Source organism: Palaemon carinicauda, chromosome 6, assembly GCF_036898095.1.
Source record: "Palaemon carinicauda isolate YSFRI2023 chromosome 6, ASM3689809v2, whole genome shotgun sequence".
Lineage (NCBI taxonomy): Eukaryota > Metazoa > Arthropoda > Malacostraca > Decapoda > Palaemonidae > Palaemon > Palaemon carinicauda.
Window position 1 is genome coordinate 138,425,127 of NC_090730.1, and position 27,702 is coordinate 138,452,828.

The 27,702-nt window shown below is 42.0% G+C and overlaps 1 protein-coding gene across 2 annotated transcripts in view; it reads left to right on the plus strand.

The window, feature by feature from the left end:
* Positions 1-27,702, plus strand: part of PolD1 (DNA polymerase delta) — a 304,764-nt gene that overhangs the window by 55,636 nt on the left and 221,426 nt on the right. For both annotated transcript variants that reach the window (XM_068375427.1, XM_068375428.1), the window contains exons 7-8: positions 11,239-11,347; positions 27,240-27,348. In XM_068375427.1, coding sequence (XP_068231528.1) covers positions 11,239-11,347; positions 27,240-27,348 — 218 coding nt within the window. The remainder of the gene's footprint in view (positions 1-11,238; positions 11,348-27,239; positions 27,349-27,702) is intronic.

Sequence of the window (27,702 nt, forward strand, 5' to 3'; positions counted from 1 at the left end):
GACTCTTTTCCTCTTGCACATGATATCAGGGCGGTTGCCACCTCGGTGAACTTCTTTCACCACATGAATTTTACAGACCTTTCCAGGTATACAGGGTGGAAATCACCGTCAGTGTTCAAGAAACACTACCTTAAACATTTGGAAGCCCTAAAATTTTCTACAGTGGCCGCAGGGAGCGTAGTTACTCACGAGTAACTCAGGTTAATGCCTTGACTCTTTATCTCTCCCTCTTACCTGCCTCATTTATACCCTATTGTATTCGTTGGTCTCGCACCTGAATACTGTTGTTATATTTGTAAATTTTATGCTCCTGAGTATCTGTATATATTATCACTCACGGCATTATTATACCTACCTTATTGGATTTATGTTCATATTTAAGATACCCTTATAATTGTTTTTTGGTACTCATCTCTGATTAAAGCATCCTGTATTTCTCTTACGCTTATGTTTTTTCCTTTATTTTGCAAGTTTGGTGACATTTTTCTCTTGTATAGATTCACTGGGCGGCACAGGTTCGAGCCCAGAAAAGGGATTTTGACGTAGGAAAAATCTATTTCTGGGCGAAGGACCTGTGCCGCCCAGTGAACCCTCCCAGCTCCTCTCCCTTGGAGTCCCCAAACTTTGGGTGCTAAGGAGTTGGGTTCTGAGCGGATGCATTGTAGTAGTACCGAGTGAGGTTGAACGGCTCTCCTCTATTGGGGTTCTCTGTCGTGGATTAATCTAAATAGTGCGGGACCTCTGGAATATACGCCCAATTTTATACCGACACCAATAGGTGAGCGAGCTAGTTAACCTAGCACTCCTTTACATTTTTTCTCTGGTATATTTAGCAGTAAATTACCTAAGAATAAGTGCTAAATGGAGCTTATTCACTGGGCGGCACAGGTCCTTCGCCCAGAAATAGATTTTTCCTACGTCAAAATCCCTTTTTCCTTCACTTTTGAATCCTATTGTTACAGTCCAGTATTCCACATGCCCTTTCTTGATCTGACACTTTGGTTAAGCCAAGCCAATGGCACCACATCAGACATGTGGGCGTTGGTAAGTTCAGTAAATAACATTGGTTATTTTAATTTATGCATTTTCTTAATGATGTATGTTGATTACTTTGTCTTTGATATCCACATGTCTATTCATGACAAGCCCTACATTGAGTAGGGCACACAGCAAAAAAAAAAAAAAAAGCAATGTTAAGGGTCCAAAGTATAAAAAGTTAACAAAGACAAACTATATAAATACAAAAATATGAAGTTACAGTATATTGTAATAAAATAATTTGTAATTTTCCTATATAAATATTTCGTTTTTCACATCGTCCTTTCAGCTTTGCCAAAAATAATACCCGTATAAATAGCTACATGTTTGTATCGTTTGGAAAAATACAAATTACTTACAAATTTGTCAATTTTTGATGGAACTATTATTATTATTATTATTACTTACTAAGCTACAACCCTAGTTGGAAAAGCAGTATGCTATAAGCCCAGGGGCTCCAACAGGGAAAATAGCTCAGTGCGGAAAGGAAAAAAGGAAAATAAAATATTCTAAGAAGAGTAACAACAATAAATATCTCCTATATAAACTATAAAAACTTTAACAAAACAAGAGGAAGAGAAATAAGATAGGAGAGTGTGCTCGAGTGTACCCTCAAGCAAGAGAACTCTAACCCAAGACAGTGAAAGGCCATGGTACAGAGGCTATGGCACTACCCAAGACTAGAGAACAGTGGTTTGATTTTGGAGTGTCCTTCTCCTAGAAGAGCTGCTTACCATAGCTAAAGAGTCTCTTCTACCCTTACCAAGAGGAAAGTGGCACTGAACAATTACAGTGCAGTAACCCCTTGGGTGATGAAGAATTGTTTGGTAATCTGTGTTGTCAGGTGTATGAGGATAGAGGAGAATATGTAAAGAATATGCCAGACTATTCAGTGTGTATGTAGGCAAAGGGAAAATGAACCGTAACCAGAGAGGAGGATCCAATGTAGTACTGTCTGGCCAGTCAAAAGACCCCATAACTCTCTAGCGGTAGTATCTCAACGGGTGGCTGGTGCCCTGGCCAACCTACTACCTAGACAGACCTCTTCTTATTATAGGAGTTGCCTATTCTCTGGGGTACTTCCAACAGCTGCTGTTCTTGGCACCTCGTCCAAGGTTTTTAGAAGGCCTCAGTTAAGGTGCTGATGCACAAACTATCTCTGCTGCTTTACTCGACAAAAAGGGTTAAGGTTAGGCGAGGGACAAGTTCTCTCTGACTTAGTCTCCCACCCTAAGATGTGTAGCAGTCCCTTGGTCTAGTGCCAGGGCACTTGAAAAACTCGGACACTGCTGGTGCACGGCCACAGGTTTGAGCCCTTCTCCTATGTGAAGCATGTTTTCGTTTATAAGTTTCTGGGTACTATCATCTATGCTTTTCAGATCAGCTGATTAAGGCAAATATCCAAAGGATCTTTTATTTCCCAAAAGAAACAATGCTTGAATTTGGTAAATACTGTAATTCTGTTTAAAATAATTTTCTCTTTTAATGTACTATTTAGATTAATCTCATATCAAAGTTTCACGGAGTTTAATCTATTTTGCTGGTGCATGATAATTATAGTTTTTAGGTTTACCTTGCTTGATTTTACAGTACAACTTAAGAAATTATTAATTTGACTTCCAATTTTTTTTTTTTTTTTTTTTTTTTTTAGTAGGTGGATGTAAAAGGGAGCTAGCGAGGGTTGAACAGCTTATAAAACCGGGAATAAAAAGTAAATATCAGGAAAGGTTGAAAATGACATATGACGAAGTGAAAGTAAGAGAAACTGACAATTTAGAGGAGTGGAAGTTAGTAAAAGAAAATTTTGTTGGGATTGCAAGTGATGTGTGTGGCAAGAAGGTTGTTGGAGGCAGCATGATGAAGGGCAGTGAATGGTGGAATGAAGGAGTGAAGGTAAAAGTGGAAGAGAAAAAGAGAGCTTTTGAAGAATGGCAGCAGAGTAACAGTATAGAGAAGTATGAAAAACATAAAGAGAAAAATGTGGAAGTAAAGCGCAAGGTACGTGAGGCAAAGAGGGCAGCTGACCTGAGGTGGGGTCAGGGATTGGGTCATTCATATGAAGAGAATAAGAAGAAGTTTTGGAAAGAAGTGAAGAGAGTAAGGAAGGCTGGCTCAAGAATGGAAGAGATAGTGAAAGATGGAAATGGAAGGTTGTTAAAAGGAGAGGAGGCAAGGAAAAGATGGGCGGAATATTTTGAAAATTTACTGAATGTTGAGGATAATAGGGAGGCAGATATAATTGCTGTTGCAGGTGTTGAGGTGCCAGTGATGGGAGATGAGAATAAGAGAGAGATTACAATAGATGAAGTGAGGAGAGCACTAGATGAAACGAGAGTAGGAAAAGCATCTGGTATGGATGGTGTGAGAGCTGAGATGTTGAAGGAAGGGGGTGTGACTGTACTTGAATGGTTGGTGAGATTGTTTAATATGTGTTTTGTGTTGTCAATGGTACCAGTAGATTGGGTTTGTGCATGTATTGTACCACTATATAAGGGTAAGGGAGACGTGCATGAGTGTTGTAATTCAAGAGGTATTAGTTTGTTAAGCGTAGTTGGAAAAGTGTATGGTAGAGTAATGATTAATAGGATCAAGGATAAAACAGAGAATGCAATCTTATAAGTACAGGGTGGTTTTAGAAGAGGTAGGGGTTGTATGAATCAGATTTTTATAGTAAGGCAGATATGCGAGAAATATTTAGCAAAAGGTAAGGAGGTGTATGTTGCGTTTATGGATCTGGAGAAAGCGTATGACAGAGTTGATAGGGAAGCAATGTGGAATGTGATGAGGTTATATGGAGTTGGTGGAAGGTTGTTGCAAGCAGTGAAAAGTTTTTACAAAGGTAGTAAAGCATGTGTTAGGATAGGAAATGAAGTGAGTGATTGGTTTCCGGTGAGTGTGGGGCTGAGACAGGGATGTGTGATGTCGCCGTGGTTGTCTAACTTGTATGTTGATGGAGTGGTGAGAGAGGTGAATGCTCGAGTGCTTGGACGAGGATTAAAACTGGTAGACGAGAATGACCATGAATGGGAGGTAAATCAGTTGTTGTTTGCGGATGATACTGTACTGGTAGCAGACACAGAAGAGAAGCTTGGCCGATTAGTGACAGAATGTGGAACAGTGTGTGAGAGAAGGAAGTTGAGAGTTAATGTGGGTAAGAATAAGGTTATGAGATGTACGAGAAGGGAAGGTGGTGCAAGGTCGAATGTCATGTTGAATGGAGAGTTACTTGAGGAGGTAGATCAGTTCAAGTACTTGTGGTCTGTTGTTGCAGCAAATGGAGGAGTGGAAGCAGATGTACGTCAGAGAGTGAATGAAGGTTGCAAAGTGTTGGGGGCAGTTAAGGGAGTAGTAAAAAATAGAGGGTTGGGCATGAATGTAAAGAGAGTTCTATATGAGAAAGTGATTGTACCAACTGTGATGTATGGATCGGAGTTGTGGGGAATGAAAGTGATGGAGAGACAGAAATTGAATGTGTTTGAGATGAAGTGTCTGAAGAGTATGGCTGGTGTATCTTGAGTAGATAGGGTTAGGAGTGAAGTGGTGATAGTGAGAACGGGTGTAAGAAATGAGTTAGCAGCTAGAGTGGATATGAATGTGTTGAGGTGGTTTGGCCATGTTGAGAGAATGGAAAATGGCTGTCTGCTAAGGAAGGTGATGAATGCAAGAGTTGATGGGAGAAGTACAAGAGGAAGGCCAAGGTTTGGGTGGATGGATGGAGTGAAGGAAGCTCTGGGTGATAGGAGGATAGATGTGAGAGAGGCAAGAGAGCGTGCTAGAAATAGGAATGAATGGCGAGCGATTGTGACGCAGTTCCGGTAGGGCCTGCTGCTTCCTCCGATGCCTTAGATGACCGCGGAGGTAGCAGCAGTAGGGGATTCAGCATTATGAAGCTTCATCTGTGGTGGCTAATGTGGGAGGGTGGGCTGTGGCACCCTAGCAGTACCAGCTGAACTCGGTTGAGTCCCTTGTTAGGCTGGGAGGAACGTAGAGAGTAGAGGTCCCTTTTTTGTTTTGTTTCATTTGTTGATGTCGGCTACCCCCTAAAATTGGGGGAAGTGCCTTGGTATATGCATGTATGTACTGTACAGTACTTCCAATTTTTCAGGTAGTTTTTGTGCTATTTGGTTTACCTTTTCATAAATCCAACACTCCATCTTGCACTTACTGTAAGCTCAAGACATTCATAGTGTTATAGAAGATCATGTGATAACAAAACAATTTTTAAAATATAAAACTTACCCGCTGGTTATATAAAAGAGCTAAAGTCCCCTGATGCCATGGCAGAAAATTCAAATCTTGCGCTATCGAAGATACGGCAGGTGTACCAACCGCACCCTAGCGGTAGAACAAGTGGAACTACACACCATCTCCAGTTCTTCTCTCTGCCGTCATAGCTGGCTGACATATAGAAGTTCGCTCTCGTGGTTTTACTCTCTTGGGAAGTTATTTGGTGATGTACAACGTTCTTTTTTGAGTTTAAGCTATCGTTAATTGTTTTCACTTGTTTCTTGTCTTGAAATGTTTGTGATTATCTTATTGATATTTCCCTTACTTTTTGCTCGTCGGTCTTTCACGTTACCATTCAATGATTCCTTCTGATTCAGACCTGGTTACTATTCATGCACCCCCTCTTCCTTCAGATTGGCTTTCTTCTCCCAAAATACGTGGTGACGTTGGTGTGAATATTCCTTTAGGGAGTTCTGTTGATCCTAAATGGTCTGTTCTTGTGTCTATGAAGGAACAACTCTCGTCGTTGATTGATTCTTATCAACCAGGTGTTGGCGGTATGTCTGGGCGTCAGGTGTCAGACCAGTTATCGCACAGGCGTTCGATGGTCTCTGGTCTTGACGAGTTATCGCTTAGGCGGTCTCCCATTCATAGTGTCCAACGCCAGGTTGATTTTGATGAGTCGCATCTGAGAGTTTTGGTTGACCAGTTCTCGCTTTCTGGTCGTGGGGAAGAACATCGGCGTCGACAAGTGGACGAGATGCCTCAACGGTTTGAAGTAGTGGATCGCCCGCGTCACAAACTTGTGGAGGCGTCGCGTCAAAACATCGATTCGCAGCGTCGACATCTTGACAGCTTTGATCGTTCGCGTCAACAGTCTTCGGACTCTACGCGTCCTCTCAGCGATCTTCGGCAGTTGCCTTCTGATTCCAAGCGTCATTGTGTTCAACAGCAGTCGGATTCTAAGTGGTCTAGGCAGTTGTTGGTTGAAGAAGATTGTCTACCCGTCCGTGTTTCGCATCAGTCTACTTCTACTTCTCCCCGTCAGGTAGATGCAGATGTTGGCTTTGACAGGCAGTCCCATCCAGACTTTGTTCCTTCTGTTCAGGCTGCAGCAGTTGCTGGACTGCCAGAAGACGAACTTGAGGAAAAGTCGGATGAGGATGATCCTATTGAGGAAGTCTCTGAGAATGAGGAGGAGAAGCATTACAGTATCAGCATGCTGTGGATCTTCGCAAGTTTATGCTGATTCTTACTGGAATTTTCCCGGATCAGTTTACTCCTGTGGCCCCTCGTTCTCCGCCTTCTGAGTTCATCTTAGGTAAAGCTACCAAGGTTCCAGTTTATACCAAGATGGTTCTTTCTCGATCCTCTAAACAGGCCTTGAAATTAATGGGTTCCTGGTTGGACTCCAAGAAATCTTTTGGCAAGACGGCCTTTGCCTTTCCTCCTGCTAGGTTAGCCTCTAAATCTAGTGTGTGGTACGAGACTGGTGAAGTGTTGGGCTTGAGTTTTCCTTCGTCTGCCCAAGGGGATTTTTCAAGTTTGGTAGATGCTTCTCGTCGTCTTGCCTTAAGGAAAACGAAGATTTGGTGGTCCATTCCAGAGTTCGACCATTTGCTTAAAGGTCTGTTCAGGGCCTTCGAAGTGTTTAATTTCTTAGACTGGGCTCTGGGGGCTTTGAGTAAGAGGGTCTCCGATATGACGGAAACGGACACTAGTGGTCTGGTTCATTTAATGTCCTGCTTGGACAAAGGTGTGAGGGATGGCTCCAACGAGCTTGCTGCCTTGTTTACAGCTGGAATCCTCAAGAAAAGGGCCACGATGTGCTCTTTTCTCTCTGCAGGAGTGTCTCCATACCAGAAAATGGGCCTTCTTTACGCACCTTTGGCTAATACAGTGGAACCTCTACATACGAATTTAATCCGTTCCAGAACCAACTTCGGATGTAGAAAATGTTCGGATGTCGAAACGAATTTTCCCATAAGAATACATTGAAATAGGATTAATCCGTGGTTGAGCCCAAAAACCTATGATAACTTCTTAATAAACTACTACACATAATTTTCCCATGAGAATAATGAACACTAAATTAGATAATAGACATGTAAATAAGAAGAATAGACATGTAAATAAGAAGAATAGACATGTAAATAAGAAGAATAGACATGTAAATAAGAAGAATTAGCAAAAAATGATAAATAAGAAACGAGTTTTTAGCGTCACTTTACCTTAGAAACTCCAGCGCAGGTGTTGTTCGTCTTCGCTATGCAGAGAGGAGAGAGGAGACGGACGGACGGCGAGGAGGTAGAGAGGTTAACTACGATAAACGTAACACTACCGTAACTTATTCTAACTTACACTAAGTGAACTTTAACATAACTTAGCTTATTTTTTATTTTCATATTTTATATTTTTTTTTTTACATTTTCTTTTTTTCTTTTTGATGATTACGTAATTTTAATCACTATCACTTACATTTAAAATTGACTGAATTTCCTTTGCTTCACTCTTTTCCGTTTTCTGTGTCTCACTTTCTTCCGCTTCACTCTTTGCCGTTTTCTTCGGTTCACTTACATCCTCTTCATCGCGAGTTCGCTTCGCAGTATTTTTAAAGAAAGCATCGATAGATAATTGCTTGGTACGGCTTTTCAGAATGTGTCGAAAGTGAGTTAGGCAAACATCATCGAATTGAGAAACTACACGACAAACCTGCAATTTTTTTGGATGGTATTTGTCGATGAAGTCGACCACGTCTTGATATTTTCCTAACACCTCTTTTATTTGCGCTGAACCTAACACATGTTCTACCTCCTCGCTCTCTTCCTCGTCATCACTCATGTGCTCCGACATAGCATGGAGTTCCTTGAGCTCATCCGTCGTCAGTTCGTCGTGATGTTCGGCGACAAGTTCCGTAACGTCATCTGTGTTGACCTCCAGACCCATGGACTTGCCAAGGGAGACGATTTCCTCTACGGCTTCCGCTGCACCGACCACGGGATCAGGTTTGGGGTCAAAACCCTCGAAATCTCGGGGAGAAACTGCATCAGGCCACAGCTTCTTCCAGGCAGAATTGAGGGTCCGTCGAGTTAATCCCACCCAAGCCTGATCTATGATCTTCAAGCAGTGCACGATGTTGAAGTGGCCCCTCCAAAATTCACGCAAAGTTAAGTTGGTGCTTTGCGTGACATTAAAGCACTGCTTAAATAAGTGCTTGGTGTACAGCTTCTTAAAATTAGAGATGACTTGCTGGTCCATGGGCTGGAGGATAGAGGTGGTATTCGGTGGAAGATACAGCACCTTTATGAACTTGAATTCATCGAAGATATCTTCAAGTCCGGGGGGGGGGGGGGGGGGGGGGTGAGCGGGTGCATTGTCAAGGCATAGCAGGCACTTTAAAGGCAATTTCTGTTCATGAAGATACTTCTTCACAGAAGGGCCGAAAACTTGGTTTACCCATTGCACAAAGAATTGCCTAGTGACCCAGGCCTTCGAGTTGGATCGCCAGAAAACATGAAGCTGATCCTTATCGACGTTTTGTGCTTTAAAGGCCCTAGGGTTCTCTGAATGGTAAACCAGTAAGGGCTTGACTTTAAAGTCCCCGCTAGCGTTGGCGCATAGGGCAAGAGTCAACCGATCCTTCATTGGCTTATGCCCAGGCAATTTCTTCTCTTCGGCAGTGATGTAGGTTCGACTCGGCATCTTCTTCCAAAACAGCCCGGTTACATCAGAATTAAACACCTGCTGCTCTACGTAGCCTTCTTCCTGCACGATCTTTTCGAAGTTCTTGACAAAGTCAACTGCAGCCTTTGTGTCCGCACTAACAGCATCTCCGTGGCGAACAACTGAATGAATCCCGGACCGTTTCTTAAATTTCTCGAACCAGCCACGAGATGCCTTGAAATCATCTGAGGAAGGCTCGGTTGAACTCTCCCCAGCATCACCCCCAGAGCTCTCCTCCTTCAAGTCCGTAAAGATGGCGTGCGCCTTCTCGCAGATAACGGTCTCGGTGATGGTGTCGCCAACGATCTCTCTATCCTTAATCCACACTAGTAGAAGTCGTTCCATCTCTTCTATGATAGGGGTACGGCGTTTGGAAATTATAGTGATCCCCTTAGAAGGTTTCACTGCTTTAATAGCTTCCTTCTGTTTAAGGATTGTTGAGATCGTCGACATATTACGGCCATACTGTTTAGCAAGTTCACTCACGCGGATTCCACGCTCATGTTTTTCAATAATTTCCTGCTTAATTTCTATAGAAAGCATTTCCTTCTTCCTTTTCTCACCACTACCACTACCACTGGCAAAACTAAGCCTTTTAGGACCCATACTTTACGTAAATTACCGTTAAAGGATGCACGTAAAAAATCACGATTAAAAGAGAGTTAATATCTGAACGCACAGAGCACAACCGCAAAAAGCCGACGAGAACAGAGGACTGACCCAGGCCGCGCTAATTGAGCGTCCCTCCGAGGTCGATGTGCTGCCTTCTATCGGCGGAAATAAAAAACACTTCAGGCGCTATGAGCACCGACTACGCGTACGAGTATTGTTTACTTCGGGTGTCGAAAAAAACATTCGGGTGTAGAGTCGGAACGTGTTCGAATTGTACTTCGCGTGTCGAAAAATTCGGATACAACCGGTACGACGAAAATTGCTTACTTCGTATGTCGAAATAAAATTCGGGTGTGGAGTCAAAAATTTGCTCGAATTTTACTTCGGATGTTGGAAAATTCGGATGTAGATACGTTCAGATGTAGAGGTTCCACTTACCTTATTTCCGCAAGAATTGGTAGGCCAGGTGGCTACTGCCCTCACGCAGAAGGCCACTCATGACTTGGTTACTAATACGACAAGGAAAGTTTTGCCGTCGTCGTTTTCCTCGCGTAAACCCAAGGAATCCTCTTCTGGTTTTCGACCTCGGTCCTTTCGTGGGAAGTCCTCTGGAAGAGGCTCTTTCAAACCAGAAGGAAGGAAGCCTAGAGGCAGAGGGGGCAAGTCCGGCCGAGGTGAAGTCTGACTGCCCTTTCCTTCAGACAGCAGTGGGTGCCAGGTTGACTCACTTCTGGGAGGCTTGGGAGAGGAATGGAGCGGACCCCTGGTTCGTCCAAGTGTTAAAGGAGGGCTACAAGATCCCCTTCCTGGCAAATCCTCCTTTAGTCACAGGTCTGGTGGATCTTTCGCCCAAATACAGAGAGGGACCCAAGAAGCAAGCCATGCTCCTTCAGACGTCTCTTTTATTAGAGAAGCAAGCAATATGATCTTTTTATGCAAGTTCTTCCTAGATTAGAGGATTTATTTCTTACTTTTGGCAGGTTAGTGTTTAGTCAGTTGCATTAAAATAGTCTATAGTCTACTGGTCTGTTTGTATCTCAACCACCTTTCTTATGAACAAGGTTAAGACCTGTCCTCTCATAAGAGACAGACTATTCTGCCTAATTTTACAATTGATTGGAACTACTGTTCTCTTATTTATATTCTTGAATATCGAGTTGAGGTTTTGTATAGTTGGAGTAATTTTAGAAACAGCTATGTACTTTTTTGTTATGTTATATTGGATTTTACCTCTTGGGAAACATGTAATTTAGCTGATGATTCAAAGCTAAGTTTTATAGAAATAAACTATTCTTAATATCAAATCTATTATTCCCATACTTAAGCATCATAATAGATGATAGTTTTGGTATTTATTATTAAGCTGTCATAATGATGCAATAGTTAAAAACAGCTAACCAATCCAGCTCATGCAGGTACTTGAAAAGGGTAGAGTGATTTTTTCCCTTTTTCAGTCTTGATGTAAGAAACCTCATGCGTATATATCAATATCTCGTGATTTTAAAAATAAGTGTTGAAATAATACTTTGTATGATAAAAATTATATTTTATGTAAGGCTCCTGTAATAGGAAAAATGTATGAAAAGATGTTATTAAGGCGTTATAATTTTGATCATTTGCATTTTCTTTAAATTTCAGATTCATGACTGATACTCATTTGGTGGGCTGCTCCTGGGTAGAGCTACCACCAGGTACCTGGAAAATAAAGTCACCCAGTAAGAATTTAGACACACGCTGCCAGATGGAGGTAAGAAGCATTTTTGATACATTTCGAGAGGTTTACTTTTTGCATAGATGTCTATGAAACATGTATAAAGCTGTCATTGTCTTTTGTTTTAATACAAGAAATATTGGGACGTTAGTTTGCATTTATAAATAGATCTTGTCTTGTTTAAACGAATTTTAAGGTGTGATTGGTCTTTTTCTCTTTCTTAAATTTAAGTGTCTAAGTTAGAAATATAATTGCCTTAATTAAAGTTATGAATTTAGGAAGCCTAATTTAATTTTAATAATATATGTAGTCTAATAACTGTTTCTTACATGCCAGGTTTATTGTTTTGATTTTTTATGCAGATGTGTATATTTGTAATCATTCACTGGAACAATGTGGTGCATGTAAATAAGACTTGTAGAAACACTTCAGCGTATTTGTGTTTAAATCTATATGCTATTGATATATATATGTAATATATATTTTTTGGCTCAGCCATGTCGTCCTGATGGAAGGTTCCTTTAGGCAGCTTTCTAAGGGATATTTAGCTGCAGTGATACTCCAAGAGAATTGACCACAGGTCTCCAGAATTCTAACTCCTGGCGCAAGTATCCTTATTATAACTCTCAAGGATATTGTATAATATCAAGGGACGTATTTCTTGATACGACACATAGCAATCTTCACCCCGAATAGAGTTTTCGCTTTGAGGGGGAAGAGTGGCGAAATTGAATGGGAGCCGTTATCAAGGTTACCCGGTGGATCCCCTCCCCGTACCATCCCGGTGAACTATTCCTTTTGTAGTAGCAAATTAAGCACGGTGTTTCTCCCAACTGCTCTCGGTGTTGTTACTATTACAAGGATTGTTACAATGCAATCTCCAGCATCTTCATCCTCTGGAAAGTTGAGTATTTAATCTTTCCTGTGTATAATTTTTGGCTCCCTTCTCACAGTTAAATTAGCATAATTTAGATGTGTTTAGTGGAGCAGAGCCATCACCGGAGGCGGCCATTTTGGACCGCTGTCGTACGCCATAAATGCTTTATTTAGTTAGTATTTCGACGTCCCCGGTATTTAGCTATAATGAATTCTAGCTATTTAGGCAAATTATACTAGTGAAGATAAGATTTACACATGTAATATTTCCTCTTCTGTTAAAATGTTTCGATAGTATACGTTAGGGCCTTGGTGATATAGCGTAGCCGAGATCCCGACTCGCGTTAGGCTAGCCCTACATGTTTTATTATACTTTAGTAACGTTATCCCCGTTTATCCTCTTGTATCTTTTTATTATTTCAATCGGAGATGGAACATCTCCTAGAATTACTAACATAATTCGATACTCTTCTCTTTTAGAGAAATAAGGATAAACTCTTCCTTCCCTCTTGAGTGCTGCCGCTAGGCGGCAACCCTATCTTTTGTCTTGCCATAGAGTAGTGTACTCCGGCTTGACTGAGATAGTGTTTTGGTCCATCCTCTTTGCTGGTGAGTATCTCGGCTTTGAAATACGAGAGTAACTCAGAGTATTCAGTCTTGTTGTCGGCAACACTACCGATGAGGGATTAGTCATTCCCCTGCTGGTTATACGGTTGCCGGCATAGGAAGCCCGGCTTCCCTAGTCTACAACTGAAAGTGGTAGTACAGTTGCCGCCACCTTTCTCCCTTGTGGACTAGAAGACATGTCTTATATCCGGTAATGTCTGAGGCTAAGGAATCGATATAGGAAACTGTTTCCTTGATTTGCAGCCGAAAGCAGGAGGCATACCTGCCGCCTTCTTTCTATGCAAAATATAAGACCCTTTCCCTTCCCCTTCTGTTCTTTAGGGATGGCCTAGCTGTCACAACCCCTGTGGCCGGTATTCTACAATCTCTTTGCTTGCTGGGCTGATTACGATGCCGGGCGGGCTCCTACAAAGGTGGTTAGATTGCCGCTTCGACCTTCCCCCTAACAGAAGCAAGGCTCCGGAAAAGGTTGTGCCGGCCATGACGGTTGCCAATGGGAGACCCATGACAACTTTGAGTATTTTTCAGTCCTCTCTTGGACTGCCATCCATAAACCCTGGAACCGGCAGTGCAGCTGGGAACAGATATTGTGGCTGGATGGAAGCTAGAATTAATACATTCTCTCCCCTTCCATTTGAATCCTCATTCTGGAAAGAAGGCAGTAGAGACCTCCCTAAAACCCTAATTATTGCACTAAACTATAATAATATGGTAGTCCTTCTTTCCATTCTTTCTTTCTATCTGTCGGCTAGTGCCGCCAGGTACTAGCCTAGCCCGGTAGCATACCGGCAGAACTACAGTATAAGACTATACAGTAGCCAATATTCCTGCAGTATAGCAAATACAGCAGTTAGAAAACTACAGTATATAACATACAGTAGTATGATTTTCCAACATATTCTGTGTATCCTTTCACAGTCCATTGTTGAGACCGCTAAGCAAATGTTGAAGTGAACTATTCCTTCAACATTCTGATGTATCCTAGATCATCAGAACATAAATATCTTTACCCTACAGTATTAATATTTTACTTGTGGGGGAGTTAGTGCTAGTATACACTGACTCCAGCTCTATGTACTAGAGCTATTCCACCCTATATTTCCGTAATAAGGAAATTTTAAAATATTAATGTTGAGGGAGGTCACAGGAGTTGCCTGGACAGGAAACACAGATATGTGTCTTTCCTATTTCCTTTCTAGCTTACTATCTTAAGTTAGAGTTCTCTTGCTTGAGGTTACACTTGGGCATACTATTCTATCTTATTATTATTTTTTTCTTCCTCTTGTTTTTTTGAAATGGTGTGTTGGGCAGGCTTAATAGAAGGGCCATGGATGCCTGGTGGTTTATCAAGAGGTTGTCTTTTCCTTTTTCTGATTCTGTTTCTTCTCAAAACCATCCTTACTGTCCTCCCTTCAGTTGAAGTGGCTATCCTGGAGGGTATTTAGCCTTGCATGGTGTATCTGCTCCTCCATATTGACCAGTTTTTCCAACTTTTTACTATAGTCTAGGGGTATCATCAATCACTTTATTTATAATTCTTTACATATTGTTTTTGTTATAATTCTTGTTAATCTAGTTTTTAAGTATGATGTCTTTTTTTATTTCTATTAATTCTTATGCTGTTTGGAGACATTGAGCGAAATCCGGGACCAGTACGTCCTAGATTTCGTCAATGTCGTCTTCTGTATTGCAATATTCGTGGTCTTCATGCAAATATCCAAGACCTTACAGTTGCGTCCAGACAGTATGATTTTCTTTTGTGCTCAGAAACTTTGGTTTCTAATATGAGGCACTCATCTGAGCTCCTTATAACTGGTTTTAAGAAGCCAATAAAGTTGAAATATGATGCCATCCCTAGGGCCTGGGGAATGGCAGTGTATATTAGGACTGAGTACCCTGCTTCTCATAAGTCCTGCTATCAATGTGGATGTCATGAGATTCAGGTAATAAAAGTTTGTGGCAGGCATAACAACTTTTATTTGTGTTCGATCTACCGGAATCCAGACATGGATTATGCTATCTTTGATCGTCTTCTTACCATTATGGCTAAGATACAAGAAGATGATAGAAAGGCTTTCTTTGTCTTTGTTGGTGATTTTAATGCTCACCATAGGGAGTGGTTGAGTTCTATCTCTCCTACCGATTACCATGGCTTAAGAGCTTTAGACTTTGCCTCTGAATCAGGCTGTGAGCAAATCATAAATGAAGCTACTCACAGGTCTGGTAATTGCTTGGACCTCGTATACACTGACTCCCCTGGCGTTATAACTAGTATGGTTGGTTCTCCAGTCAGGACATCTGATCATGCCTTGATTCATTAGTAGTGAAGACTGAGCAGCCTGTCCCTGATATATCATACTCTTGTAAAATTTATATGATATCCCAAGCAGACTGGAATGAGATTTTGCATGACCTTTTTTGCTTGAATTGGTCACAATTATATAGTAGTGTAGATCCTGTTGTCCCTTTGAATGAGAATCTACTCAACATAATTGATAGGCGTATCCCTTCTCGTGTGCTAAGGTACCGAGTGAAGGACAAACCGTGGTTCAATGATGATTGTAGACGTGCTTATTCAGAGAAGCAGGAGACCTATCACCTTTGGAAGGGTAACAGATCAGATTTGACCTGGAACAACTATACTCGGCTTTGAGCTTTTGCTCAGAGAGTTTATGTCTCAACTGAAAAGGAGTACAATTTAACCATAAAAGAAACCCTTTCTGGTACAACTCAGGAACATAAATGGTGGTCTACCCTTAAATCTGCACTCTTTGGTGTAGATGCAACAGTTCCTCCTTTACTTAAACCAGATGGCTCAATCACTCACTGTCCAAAGGAAAAGGCAACCCTGTTGGCTGATGTTTTTGACAGTAAACAGAGTAATGAAAAACTTGAACTTCTTCATTCCTGTTTTCCTGGGGCTAAACTAACTAGTTTAGCTTTTCGATCTTGTGAGATTAAAGCTCTGTTGATGGACGTTGATGCTTATGGAGGTGTAGACCCAAATGTTGTTTTTCCTTTGTTTTTTTATAAAGACAGCAGATTTCTTAGCTCCAAAGTTATCTGTTATTTTGCGCAAGTTAGCAAGAAGAGGAGCTTTTAGCACTTGTTAGAGAATTGGTAATGTTACTCCTCTATGTAAATGTGTTTGTGGTAGCTCAAGTCCCACTGATTACCGCCCAATTCCCATAACTCCCATATTATCTAAAGTTTTTGAACGTCTTCTGGCAAAACGTCTTAATAGGTTTGCTGAAGGTAATCATCTACTCCCTAGTTTGCAATTTGGTTTTCGTAAAGGCCTTGGAGCATGTGATGCCCTTCTTAAAATCTCAAATGCTGTACAGAAATCCCTTGATTGTGGTCAGGAAGTTCGTATGATTGGCCTTGATTTTAGTGCTGCCTTTGACCGTGTTAATCATGAGGCCCGTTTTCAAACTGAAACAGTTTGGAGTGGGTGGGTCGTTTCTTAGCATTATTATTGATTTTTTAAGTAATAGATCTCAAAGAGTTGTTGTTGATGGGCACCATAGTGAGTATAGGAATGTGATATCCGGTGTTCCACAGGGTAGAACACAGGGTTGCTAAAGCCTCCATGGAGAATAGGAACCTTCTTGAAAAGTGGGGCATGTCTTCCAAAAGGAAATCATCCCCTGACGCTGGTCCCCACCCCAAGAAGAGGAAGACGAAGAAGCCACGAGTGCCTCATAGACCTGTGCAACATCCCACTGTTACCATGACCACAGTGCCCCAAATGGTTGCCCAGCCGCAAACCACTTTCCAGATGGTGCCTCAGCAGTTAGTAGCCCAGTCACCAGCCTTTAACCCAGGCTTTGAGAGGCACACCACTTCTACCTTTCGCCCAAAAGGTAGAAGATCTGGAAGAGGCTGCTCAAGAAACCCCTCAAGGGGTAGAGGAGGACGTGGTCAGGGTAACAAACCCTCCGGATCATCTAAGCAATGAGATGCTCAAGGTAGGAGGAAGACTCTTCCACTTTCGGGATTGTTGGACCTTCGATCCCTGGGCCCACAGCCTAATCAAGAATGGACTAGGGTGGAAATGGAACAGAACTCCACCTTCCTTTCCTCAATTCTTCCAACACTCCACCCCCTTATTGGAAGAATATGTCTTAGAACTCTTGAACAAAAAGGTCATAAGGAAAGCAAAGTCCATCAAATTCCAGGGAAGGCTGTTTTGTGTTCCCAAGAAAGACTCGGACAAACTCAGAGCCATTCTAGACTTGTCTCCACTCAACAAGTTCATCGAGAACAACAAGTTCCAGATGTTAACCTTACAACACATAAGGACCCTGTTACCGAAAGGGGCGTACACAGTCTCAATAGACCTAGCAGATGATTACTGGAACTTTCCGGTCAGCCGCCCCCCTCTTCTCCTACCTAGGATTCGAGTTACAGAAGACAAAGTATGTATTCACAGCCATGCCCTTTGGACTAAACATAGCCCCAAGGATATTCACAAAACTTGCGGACACAGTCGTTCAACAGCTACGCGTAGAAGGCACTCAGGTAGCATACCTGGACGACTGGCTGGTGTGGGCAGCATCCAAGACTGCTTGTCTGCAGGCAGCCATGAAGGTGATCCAGTTCCTGGACCATCTTGGCTTCAAGATCAACTACAAGAAGTCTCGCCTCTCTCCAGCTCAAGAGTTTCAATGGTAGGGAATCCATTGGAACTTGCAGTCACACCACCTCTCCAATCCACCAAAGAAGAGGAAAGAGATAGCATGTTCAGTCAAGAGACTTCTGAAATCCAACAAGATTTCAAGACGCCAACAGGAAAGAGTACTGGGCTCTCTCCAGTTCGCAGCAGTAACAAACCCAGTGCTGAGAGCACAACTAAAGGATGCGTTAGGAGTCTGGAGAAGATACGCATCAAACGCTCGAAGAGATCAATAGAGATCGACACCGACCTTACTGCGATCGTTTCTGAGGCCGTGGTCGAAGGTCAAGAGCCTAGCCATTCTCTAACGATAGCTATACGCTCCTGTTCTCGAACAGCTCATTTACAATCGTGAACAGTGCTTTCACGATCAAGGTCTAGATGTTCCTCCTCTAGTGGTAGAGGTAGGCGTTTGCGTAGCCCCTCAACCCGACCTTTTCCCAAACGACTTCGGACCGAACCTGATCATGAGAATGACCATCCCTCAGACAGGCATCCTGCCTAATACCCCCCGGCGGGGGAGTATTAGCAAAGCTTTAACCTATGCGACACTTGGAAACCTGTCCCTCTGTGATGCGTTCTCCAATGCTCATGGTTGCTCCTACTCAAGAGGCCTTTTCAGTCGACTTTGTCAGACATAGGAGGTTCTTTGCAACAGCAGAAAGGTGTTAGACCTTTCTCTTCTAGTTTGGCTCCTAGTGCTCCTATTGAGAGTAGTTCTGCTCATGAATCGCCCCTGTTGACGTGCGAATGTTGAGATTTTGCGCTCTAATATTGTGATTTTGGACGATTTTCGCGAGCTATTTACGAGCAGATGTGCTGGAACAGCGAGTAAGTGCGATACCAACATCTTCGCCTCTGCCTCCAGCCCCTACCACCTCAAGTGGCAGGCCAATACCCTTTTCAGAGGGCTTCAAGGAGCCTCCTAATAGGTTCTTAGATGTTCCTATTAGTCCTGACTGCCAGGACTGTCCATCGAAGGAATGTGATCCTGTGCCACAGAGACACTCCCCTGTGTCGACTAAGGCTCCTTTTAGAGATCCCGCCAGGGGACGTTCTCCTCCTAGGCCTCCAAGGTAGGCCCCTGACTTACCTAGAGGTTCTGAGCTTCTTGCTTGTGTGAGCACTTTTTTTTCCACCTGCAGAAGTCTCTGGGTGTGGTTCCTCCACAGTCACAACCTCCGACTACTCCAGTCAAAGCGACCCCTAGGAACGAATCCTCGTCAAGTTCGTCCCTTAGGAGTCTAGATCCTAGAAGGAAATCAATGTCGGACAAGGCTCGCAGATCACCTCCATCCCGATCGCGTTCTGAAGGTCCTCGATCTTCTGAATCTTACGTGGCCAATCTACCCTTTACCCCTATGAAGGCAAGGTAAACCATGACCAAGAGGCAGAAGAAAAGAATTAGAGCCGTAACTCCACCTCACGCCTATGTCATCCGCCCTAGGACGAGTAGGGACATAGGCTTCCCCAGGGAGATAATTATCCATCCCTTCAATCCTCAAGAAATTGACATAGTTACTCCGCACCAGCGTCCAATTTCCTTATCTCCTCCAGGGGAAGAGCCTCGAAAACCTTGCATGTTCCCCTTCCTAAGACCGTGGAGTAACGTCCTGCGGCAAGGGAAGCTCATATGTTTGAGGCACAGAGAAGGTCCCCTGTGGGGGGTCCCTCAAGCGACATTGACGATGACCATGAACTACCTCAGGCTCTAGACATGAGACTGGAGGTGGACGTCCCCTTGGACTCAGATGAGGAGAATGTTCCAAAGGCGTGTAGTCCGAACTACCACTGAGCATGAGAGACGTGAGTGGGAGCACACCTTCTGGCAGATCCTCGCTTGTATGAGGGCTGTCTACTCCTGATTCATCCACTCAGGAGGGTAAGAACATGGTTCCCGATGAAATATTCAAGACCCAAAAGCCTTCCATGTCCAGTGCCACATTGCTCTGGTCTAAAGTCTTGACAGCCGCCAAAAGTAAAGCTATCGCTCAGATAGCCATAACTTGTAGTTCCTTTAAGGGCAGGTTCCTCCTCCTGGTCTCTTCCACGTCCTTTTGTCGTACAAAGGTAGTATTATGAGATTAAAGAGGAACCTCTTTCCACCATGTCCCTCGACCCTTGAGTAGAGTTGCTAGCGAAGGGTCTTTCGACTCAAACCCTCGGCTCTCCGAGGGCCTCCTTCTCAGCAGTTGAGCTCCTTAACATAGAGAGAGGCGCAAAATATGTCTTGCAGGCTGCTTCGTGGCTAATCTATGGCTAGGATTCTTGGGCTTCATAGTCTGCTCCCATGATCTCTTGAAGCAGTCGGCCAGGAAGACTTTGGAGTCTTTCCTATTGCCAGGTACCCGAACTCTTGAGTTCCATTCCCACCACGTTGTCAACTTGTGGGTGAATACTATACTGTACTCGTTAAAGGATACCATTATCTGGAAATTTCAGAAACAAGTGATGAAGGTGGAAGTCTCCTGGTCGAGGAACTCCACCCTTGAGGGTTCTTTCTTCGTCCTAGAGGAGATAGAGAGGGCTGCTGAGCAATAGAGGAAATCTTTATATGATTCTCTCCTCCGTAGGGCCATGATATCGAATCCCTATGTAGACCTTCCCAGTCATCTCATACTCAGCAAGTACCTTCCTCTTCTCACCCTTCAGCTTCTAGGTCCTTAGGACCTATAAAGGTGTCTAAGCGGCCTTTTCCACCCAAAGGCCAGAAAGGGACCGAGTCCTTCAGAGGAAAAAAGGGAGGAAAGGGAAGTGGCCGAGGTGTTCGCTCTCACTAGGGATGGCATTCTTTCTTCATCTACCACCTGTGGGAGGATGCGTACAGCACCTCTGGCAGAGGTGGAAGCTTTATGGGGCAGTACCCTGGACGGTCGAAGTGATCACTCTAGGGTATCGTGTCTCGTTAATTCAATCTCTCCCTCCTCTGATTCAGGATCCAGTGCATCTACAGTAAGTTTCTATGAGAAGGGATCCGCAAAGGAGCTGGCCCCCAGGGTCGAAGTCCAGACCATGCTGCAGAAGGGCGCTCTCCAAGAGGTTGCAGACTGGTCCCCCAGGCTTTTACAGTCAAATTTTTCTGGTGAAAAGGGCAACTGTTGGCAGGTGACCAGTCATAGATCTCTCTCCTCTGAACAAGTTTGTGCAACAGACTCAGTTCAGAATGGAGACGACAGACACATTCATTCAATCTGAGTTTCCAAAACTCAAAGCAGAGGTCGAAAGGTATACCCCTAAATGATACCTATTTGTAATAGAAATGTTTTGAATGAAAAATCCTCTAGATAACTCTTCGAAGGGGTTAAGAAGTCTCCCAAGAAAGATACTCAAAATACACATTCCCACTTATTGAAGATATTCACTACAGTAAGACAGGTGACAGCCCATCCTAGACCCAATATCATATAAACGCATGGTTTACCAAGCCATAGGTTATGAGAACCACTTCTAAATTGAACAATACCCAGCCATGAAATAAGAAGAGATTCACATGATGTATGATTCTATCACCTCTCTTCTCTCCTTCCAATACCCATTTTAGATGAACATTGAAGGATAACTACCTGTAAGAATGGCTAAATGACCGGTCAGCCCCTAATGTCATAATCATACTGTATATCCAATTGTTGGAGGACGGGAACATTCCTCCCCCCTTACCTACTTAGTTAAGGGCTGCATTTCTAGTCCTATACAGCAGGGATCCCTATTCTCTTCAGGACCTTCACAGTCATTTTATCATGTGCATTCCAAGGCATTCAGCGTTTCACATCGCATATTGCGTGTTTATTGTCAAATCCACACCTTTAAAGCATTTAGAGAACAAGAAAGCCTTCAGTTTCCTCTTGAAAGTCTTAATAACTTCAGTCTTTCGGATGTCTAGTGTGAGCTTATTGTATAATATCGGGCTGCATATTTAAAGGCTCTAGAGCCTACAGTAGACATATATCTAGGTTCCAATAATTTGAAATTATCTTTAACTATTATCATGCCACCACATTTGTTGGTTGCATAATATGTAGCAATTCTCTTTAGGATGCCCAGTTCTGATAACTTGATGGGTTATTGTACCAATTTTCAAACTTAATTCACAGTTTAATGGGCAGTCAATGTAAATCAATTAGTGTAGGAGGGATCCTCTCTCGGGGTCGGACACCTTTTATCAGTTTTTCTAATCTATTTATTATGATTTGTAATTTCTTAAGTTGCACTTTTTAGTAAATTGTAGTAGATGGAGTTACAGTAGGTAATCCTGGTAATAACACAGTTTACTACAAGATCCTTCAAAGAATTTTTATCCAGCTAATACTTTAAAAAAGCAATGTTTCTAAGATGATAGCCAGCAGTTTTTACTACATTATTTAGTAAAGAGATACTCCTAGATTCCGAACTTTACAATCATGCATGTGGGAACATAGTCTAAAAACTTATTATTAAAGAACCGCTGTAATATGGTGGAATAAGTAGATTAATCCTGCCTCAATAACTTACCAAAGTTATAACAGATAGGCTAATGAACACTTGGTTGGGATTCAGATAACATTAAGCCAGAAACTGACTACAGTACAATAAAAAGTAATAACGTTCACCCTTAACCCAGCTAGACAGCCTCCAATGAGGTTATGCTATTCTAGCCAAGGTGTAGATGGCTTAAGTTAACCTTTGACTGTATTTCATAATTGAATGTAATAATTGGAACTTGTTGATAATGAAATGAAGTAACCAAAATGGTGTAGGCAATCAACCACCCTTCTTTATGTTACTAAGGGACAAAATATTTAGGATAGTAAATGTATATATGAAATTATAGGGAACACAGCACACAAAGACAATTACTATAGTGCTGACATTAATCAAGCATACTTTTGTTTGATAATTAAGCCACAAAAGGAGGAAAATACCCAAATTTTGGGTACTTAATATTGTTTTTGAAGTGGCCTTGAAGACACCAAGGTTACGATAGATGTTCACAGCTCCGACTATTTACAGTGTATGGTGGTTGAGGGTTTGTTGTTATATAGGTATACAGGTGAGGACCGGGATGATGCTTCCTCTCTGGGATGCTGTGCATGACAACTTTCAGCTACTGAGGTTCTGTGGCACTTTCAAATGAGCCTGAGCTTGCAAGGTCTCCCCTATACACATGGAATCCTTGCTTTGCACGTTGATGCACTGGGTCTAGAGCAGGGGAGACAATATTTTTATGGTAATCATGTTGTCTTATTGGAGTCCCTGTTTTAGCCTTCAACGGAAAAGTCTTTTGAGACTATACAGCACTTTAACCCCAAAAAATCTTCCTGTGCCAGTGAAACCAGTGCCCATGGTCAATAAGAAGGTTTATGCTATACATGTAATCTGTCAATCCTATGCCTGGCACTTCTTTGCCTGTCACATCTGTGCCTGTAAACCAGGGTGCCTTGACTAGGGGTAATCCCCTTGCTGGTAACTCAAGCCCTTTTGATGCCTTCCCAAATGCCATTTTTTTTTGTTTTGTTACTAATGCCAATGATACCGAGTGCCACTTCTCCTGTGAATGTGACTTCTCATTGTTGAAGTTCCTGTTGGGACAATCCTTGTAGTTACTCATTGGAAAGGGAGGTGAGAGTTGTAATAAATAGTTGCTGAGATCTTGACTCTTCTGTTTTCAGAGCCTTAGAGGAAAGAGGATAAGAGGAAGAATCAACTTTGTTCCTCCTCCTCCTTCTCTTTTGATTGATTCTGACACTATTTATCTCTTGAAGAAGAAAAGGAAGAAGACCTTAAGGCTAATCGTAAGAAAAAAAAAACATATGGCCATTCGTAAGAAGTCGCATAACACTCTAAAAATTATCACCTTTTATTTGAAAGGAATTGATGGCTTGTGACTCAGTGGGAGTTATGGCCAAGGCATGGTACCATCTCATATTGGGAGTCCATGGAGTCGATGGCTATCTCAAGGCGTAGCTAAGGGTATGGCCACAGTCCAGTGGGTGATGGACTACAGCTGTATGCTCATAAACATGGAACCATGATCAACAGAGGAAATGTACAAGGTACATTTTTGGTGTCTGATTGATGCCAGAGATCACTTTTGCCGATGACGACCAGCCTGGACATATCTCTTCCCCCCTTCTCCCTGTTGGTCAGGCCCCACTCTTTGCAAGGGTTAGGTAATAGAGACAGGTGCGTATTTGCGTATCTTTGGTGCCCTAGGGTGGGATAACTCCTAACCTAACCTAACAACTCACTGCCCATTGCTTACACTCAGATAATGAACAAACCAAGTCCTGCCTAGTATTGTTCTTACTTGGTTTGTCACTGTATAAATAGTTTGTAATTAAATCAATAAGCGTACAGTACTTGTGCACATGTGTACACTATGTACTGGATAGGGTAAGGCTACAGTACAGTATGTAACACTACAGCACATAGTCGTTGCACTGACTGAAACTATAATTTCACCGAGTAGTCATCATACAATTATAATAAAACACTTTTGCTCCTATCTGGTAATACTTTACCGTAAAACACTCGCTGATACTGTAGTGTATATTACTGTAATACATGTTCAGTAATATCGCTACAGTACAGCTCAACTGTATTGTAAGTTCGCTGTTTTCGTTCAGACGACGACTACTTTGACAACTCACCACACATGTAGCCTACATTTATATACTGTACAGTATTTTAGAGTACAGTACATGGTTAATACACATTCAGTAATGTAATACTGTTGTGCATAATATGTATGGAATTTAAGATTGGTTTCTAAGATAGTCTCCATGACCTTCTCCAGACCCCTATCAGAACACCTCAGGATCATTGGCAACTTCTTCGACTTGAAGGGCCCCTATGCATGCATAACCCTATGAAGGACTCCAACCTGACCAGTTAAGGAAGGGAGGTAGAGCAAAGAGGGGAATGCTAAAGTTGGCGCACCTCCTTGGATGCCTTTAAGCAATTTTGCGCAGGCAGTGACACTTGGCCGAGCCTTGTGTAGTGAGTGTTCTTCTGGACAGGTACTTCCTACTTTTTCCAAACTCTGTCCACCATATTTTGCAGAGCAATAGCATTCTCAAGCTATTTTCCAACATTACCAAAATCCTTAGCCTTATTGGCAGAGGTGGAAGGATGTTGAAGGAGACCATATTCTAAATCATTCAAGACTGGTTTCCATCTTCTACAGTCGACTCTTCCTGGTGGAGAAGTCAAAAGGGGTCTGGAGATGAGTCATCAAAAAGGAAAGCCCTTTATCAGTTCAATACCCTGTGTTTGCAGTTGTGCTACTCCCCAGGTGTTAATTTGTGTGTTCACACTGGTGTTAGTTAGTGTCCACTTTCATGCTGTTTGTCTTGTGATGTATCTCAACAAGGATCCTGGCTTCCTCCAAGAGGCAGTTACTACAGCATTGAGATCACCTGCTCTCCTTTTGTCATGATCTGGGAATAGTGATAAATTTGGAAAAGTCAAATCTTACACCTAAACAAAGACAAAATTATCTGGTCATGCTCATAAATATGTTAGCAGCTAGTCTTTCCATCAGCCAATCACATCAGGAGGGTTAGAGGTAGCACAGCTGTTTTTGTCCAAGACAATACTGGCAACTTCCATCTTTCCTCGGAGAACTCGTTCCTCATGATTAGTTTTTTGGTGTGCTTATGAAAATATAATAGTAGACATACACTTTCAGACACACTCATGCAAACACAGGCAGATGCAAACACTTATATATTTTAGTGGTCTTTGAAAGATCACTGGTCGCAAATCTTTCATAGTGGCTGGATGAAGAAAACTCAGCAATGACTGAAGGAAAGAGTGCTTGAGACCCTACGAGGCTGTGGTACCAGGCATTGGCCCTGGCCCCCAAATAAAAGGTGATATTGTTCTTACATTGGTTGAAGGAAGGGTTACCTGGTTGCATCAGGTATGTGGTAAACCAAAGTGTCTGCACATCAAAAATTTTGAAATGCAAGCTATGTTTGTAGCAATGTACGCATTCAAAAAATGTTTGATGAGGCATTTGATAGTATTGTTGTGTGACACCACCACCCTACATAGTAGCTTACATCAACAAGCAAGGAGGCACGATTTTCTTCCATTTTGCCAGTAGACAAAGTAGATGCTCATCTGAGCGTCACTCCACACCATAGAGCTTTTAGCTATATATATCCCGGCAAGAGGAATATACTAGCAGATTTTCTCAGATGTACGGGTCAGGATGTACGATCAGAGTGGTCCCTACATCCTTGCATAGCAGACAAGCTTCCTGAATTTGGGGCTCACCGGAGGAGTGCATTTGAATCGCAGCTGTGAAAAGCTACTGCTCAACCTAAAGCCGAGTCTTTGAGCTGATGGGCATAGATCTTTTGTCCTCATGGGAGTTATGTATGCTCATGAGGAGCTTTGGGCAGTTTTGCCCACCCTGTGACCTTAGGACTCTGGAGTGGGAAGTGACATGCATTCTCAAGTCTCGTACTCATAACCCACTAAAGCCTGTCAGGGTCGTTTGACAGTGATGTGACTCTTAAGACGATCTAAGCATCAGCAAAGAAAGTAGGCAAGTTGCATGAATTCTCATGTGTAATAAACCATTCAGAGGGGTTGAAGGAGGTCACCTTTGATTTTGTACTTGAATCTGAGGCTAAACCCCAGAACCTGTTGGCACGCAACCCTATGTTTGAAGCTTCTCCATCCCCTATACATTAAGTGTCAGGATTTAATCGAGAGGAGATAATTTTGTATTCCATGATGGTTCAGCTGTCGTTTCTGAAGAGGACTCATCATCTCTGGCCTGAGTATGAACAACTATTCCTTAACTACAGCAGAACTAAGAAACAGGTTTCAAAGAACCTGGAAAGTAAAATGACTTCCACGTTTTTTTTTTTTTTTTTCTTTGGTTGCCATACTCCAGGTACAGTTCTTTATTTTAGACTACATCTCCCTTTCAGAGGAGAAAGATTCATTCAATGATAGAGCACCAGGTAAACAACTTTGGAGGCGAACTTCTTACCAATAATCGAGTGTACCTATTTTAAAGAACGAAAGGTTTGTGTATGTGTAGAATAAATAAAAAATTTAAAATGTTATTTGTATTTTGCTTAGTTATACAAAGCTGAGTCCTTTAAAGTTAAACTTCCCACTTCAATCACCGCTTTCAGCCCTGAGCCAAAGGTCAAAAGTAAAAATCCTCTGACCGAAAAGTAGGCTGGGCTTCTCACTCACATTCACCACCTATCGGAAACTACCATATTAACAATTTTGAAGATCATTCAAGTACCACTGAAGACAACCCTATTTTAAAGGACTCGGGTTTGTATGTCTAGGAAAAATATAAATTACTTTTACATTTTTGTATGTTCTTTGTACAGTAGACATTGCCCCTGTTGAAGAGTATATGTTGTTGAGCATTATTTTTTTTTTAATGAAATTATGAAAATTACAATATTAGGTAGGGTCAGTGTAAATCTACAGAATTCAAAATGCGATCTCTATGATTGTTTTTAATTGTTGCTATTTGTTTATTACAAATAAATATTATGAACTCCCTAACTAAGGATGGTCAGCATAAAGACACGCGGGCTTTTAATCATTTTGTTTTGTAAACTTCATATTTATATTCATTCTTTGTCAAAGGAATTCTATTAGTGTTATAAGTTTCATGCTCATTTCACAAATCAGTGAAATTGAATATTTATTTTATAGCATCTATTCAAAAGATAATGGTACATGCTTTATGAGTAAATCTCAAATGGCTTTACAATTTACTCTCAGGTTGATGTTGCATGGAACAAATTCATTGCTCATGCACCAGAAGGGGATTGGGCACGTATAGCCCCACTGAGAATCCTTTCATTTGATATTGAATGCGCTGGACGTAAAGGTATGTGAACCTCCTTTTTATGTATAATTGTTTGTGTATTGTTATTCTCTCTCCTTGTGTTTGTGTTCATAATCCTACTTGTGGTTAGCATGCATTTTCAGTTTTGCTCTACATAAAGAGATTGTGACAAAATTTTAAGCTTCACTAGACTTATGAACATGTTAAGAATCTTGTTAATTCTGTGGAAAGGAATCTATTTGTATTTGAACACAAAACTGATACAGTCATACCTCTCTTCACGATAGAATCTGCTTATGAAATTTTCATGCTAGGAAACGAGATGCGAATATATTTATGACTTGCATTGCTAAAAATGTTTCATGTTAAGAAAAGAGATTTGCCAGCCAGAGTAAG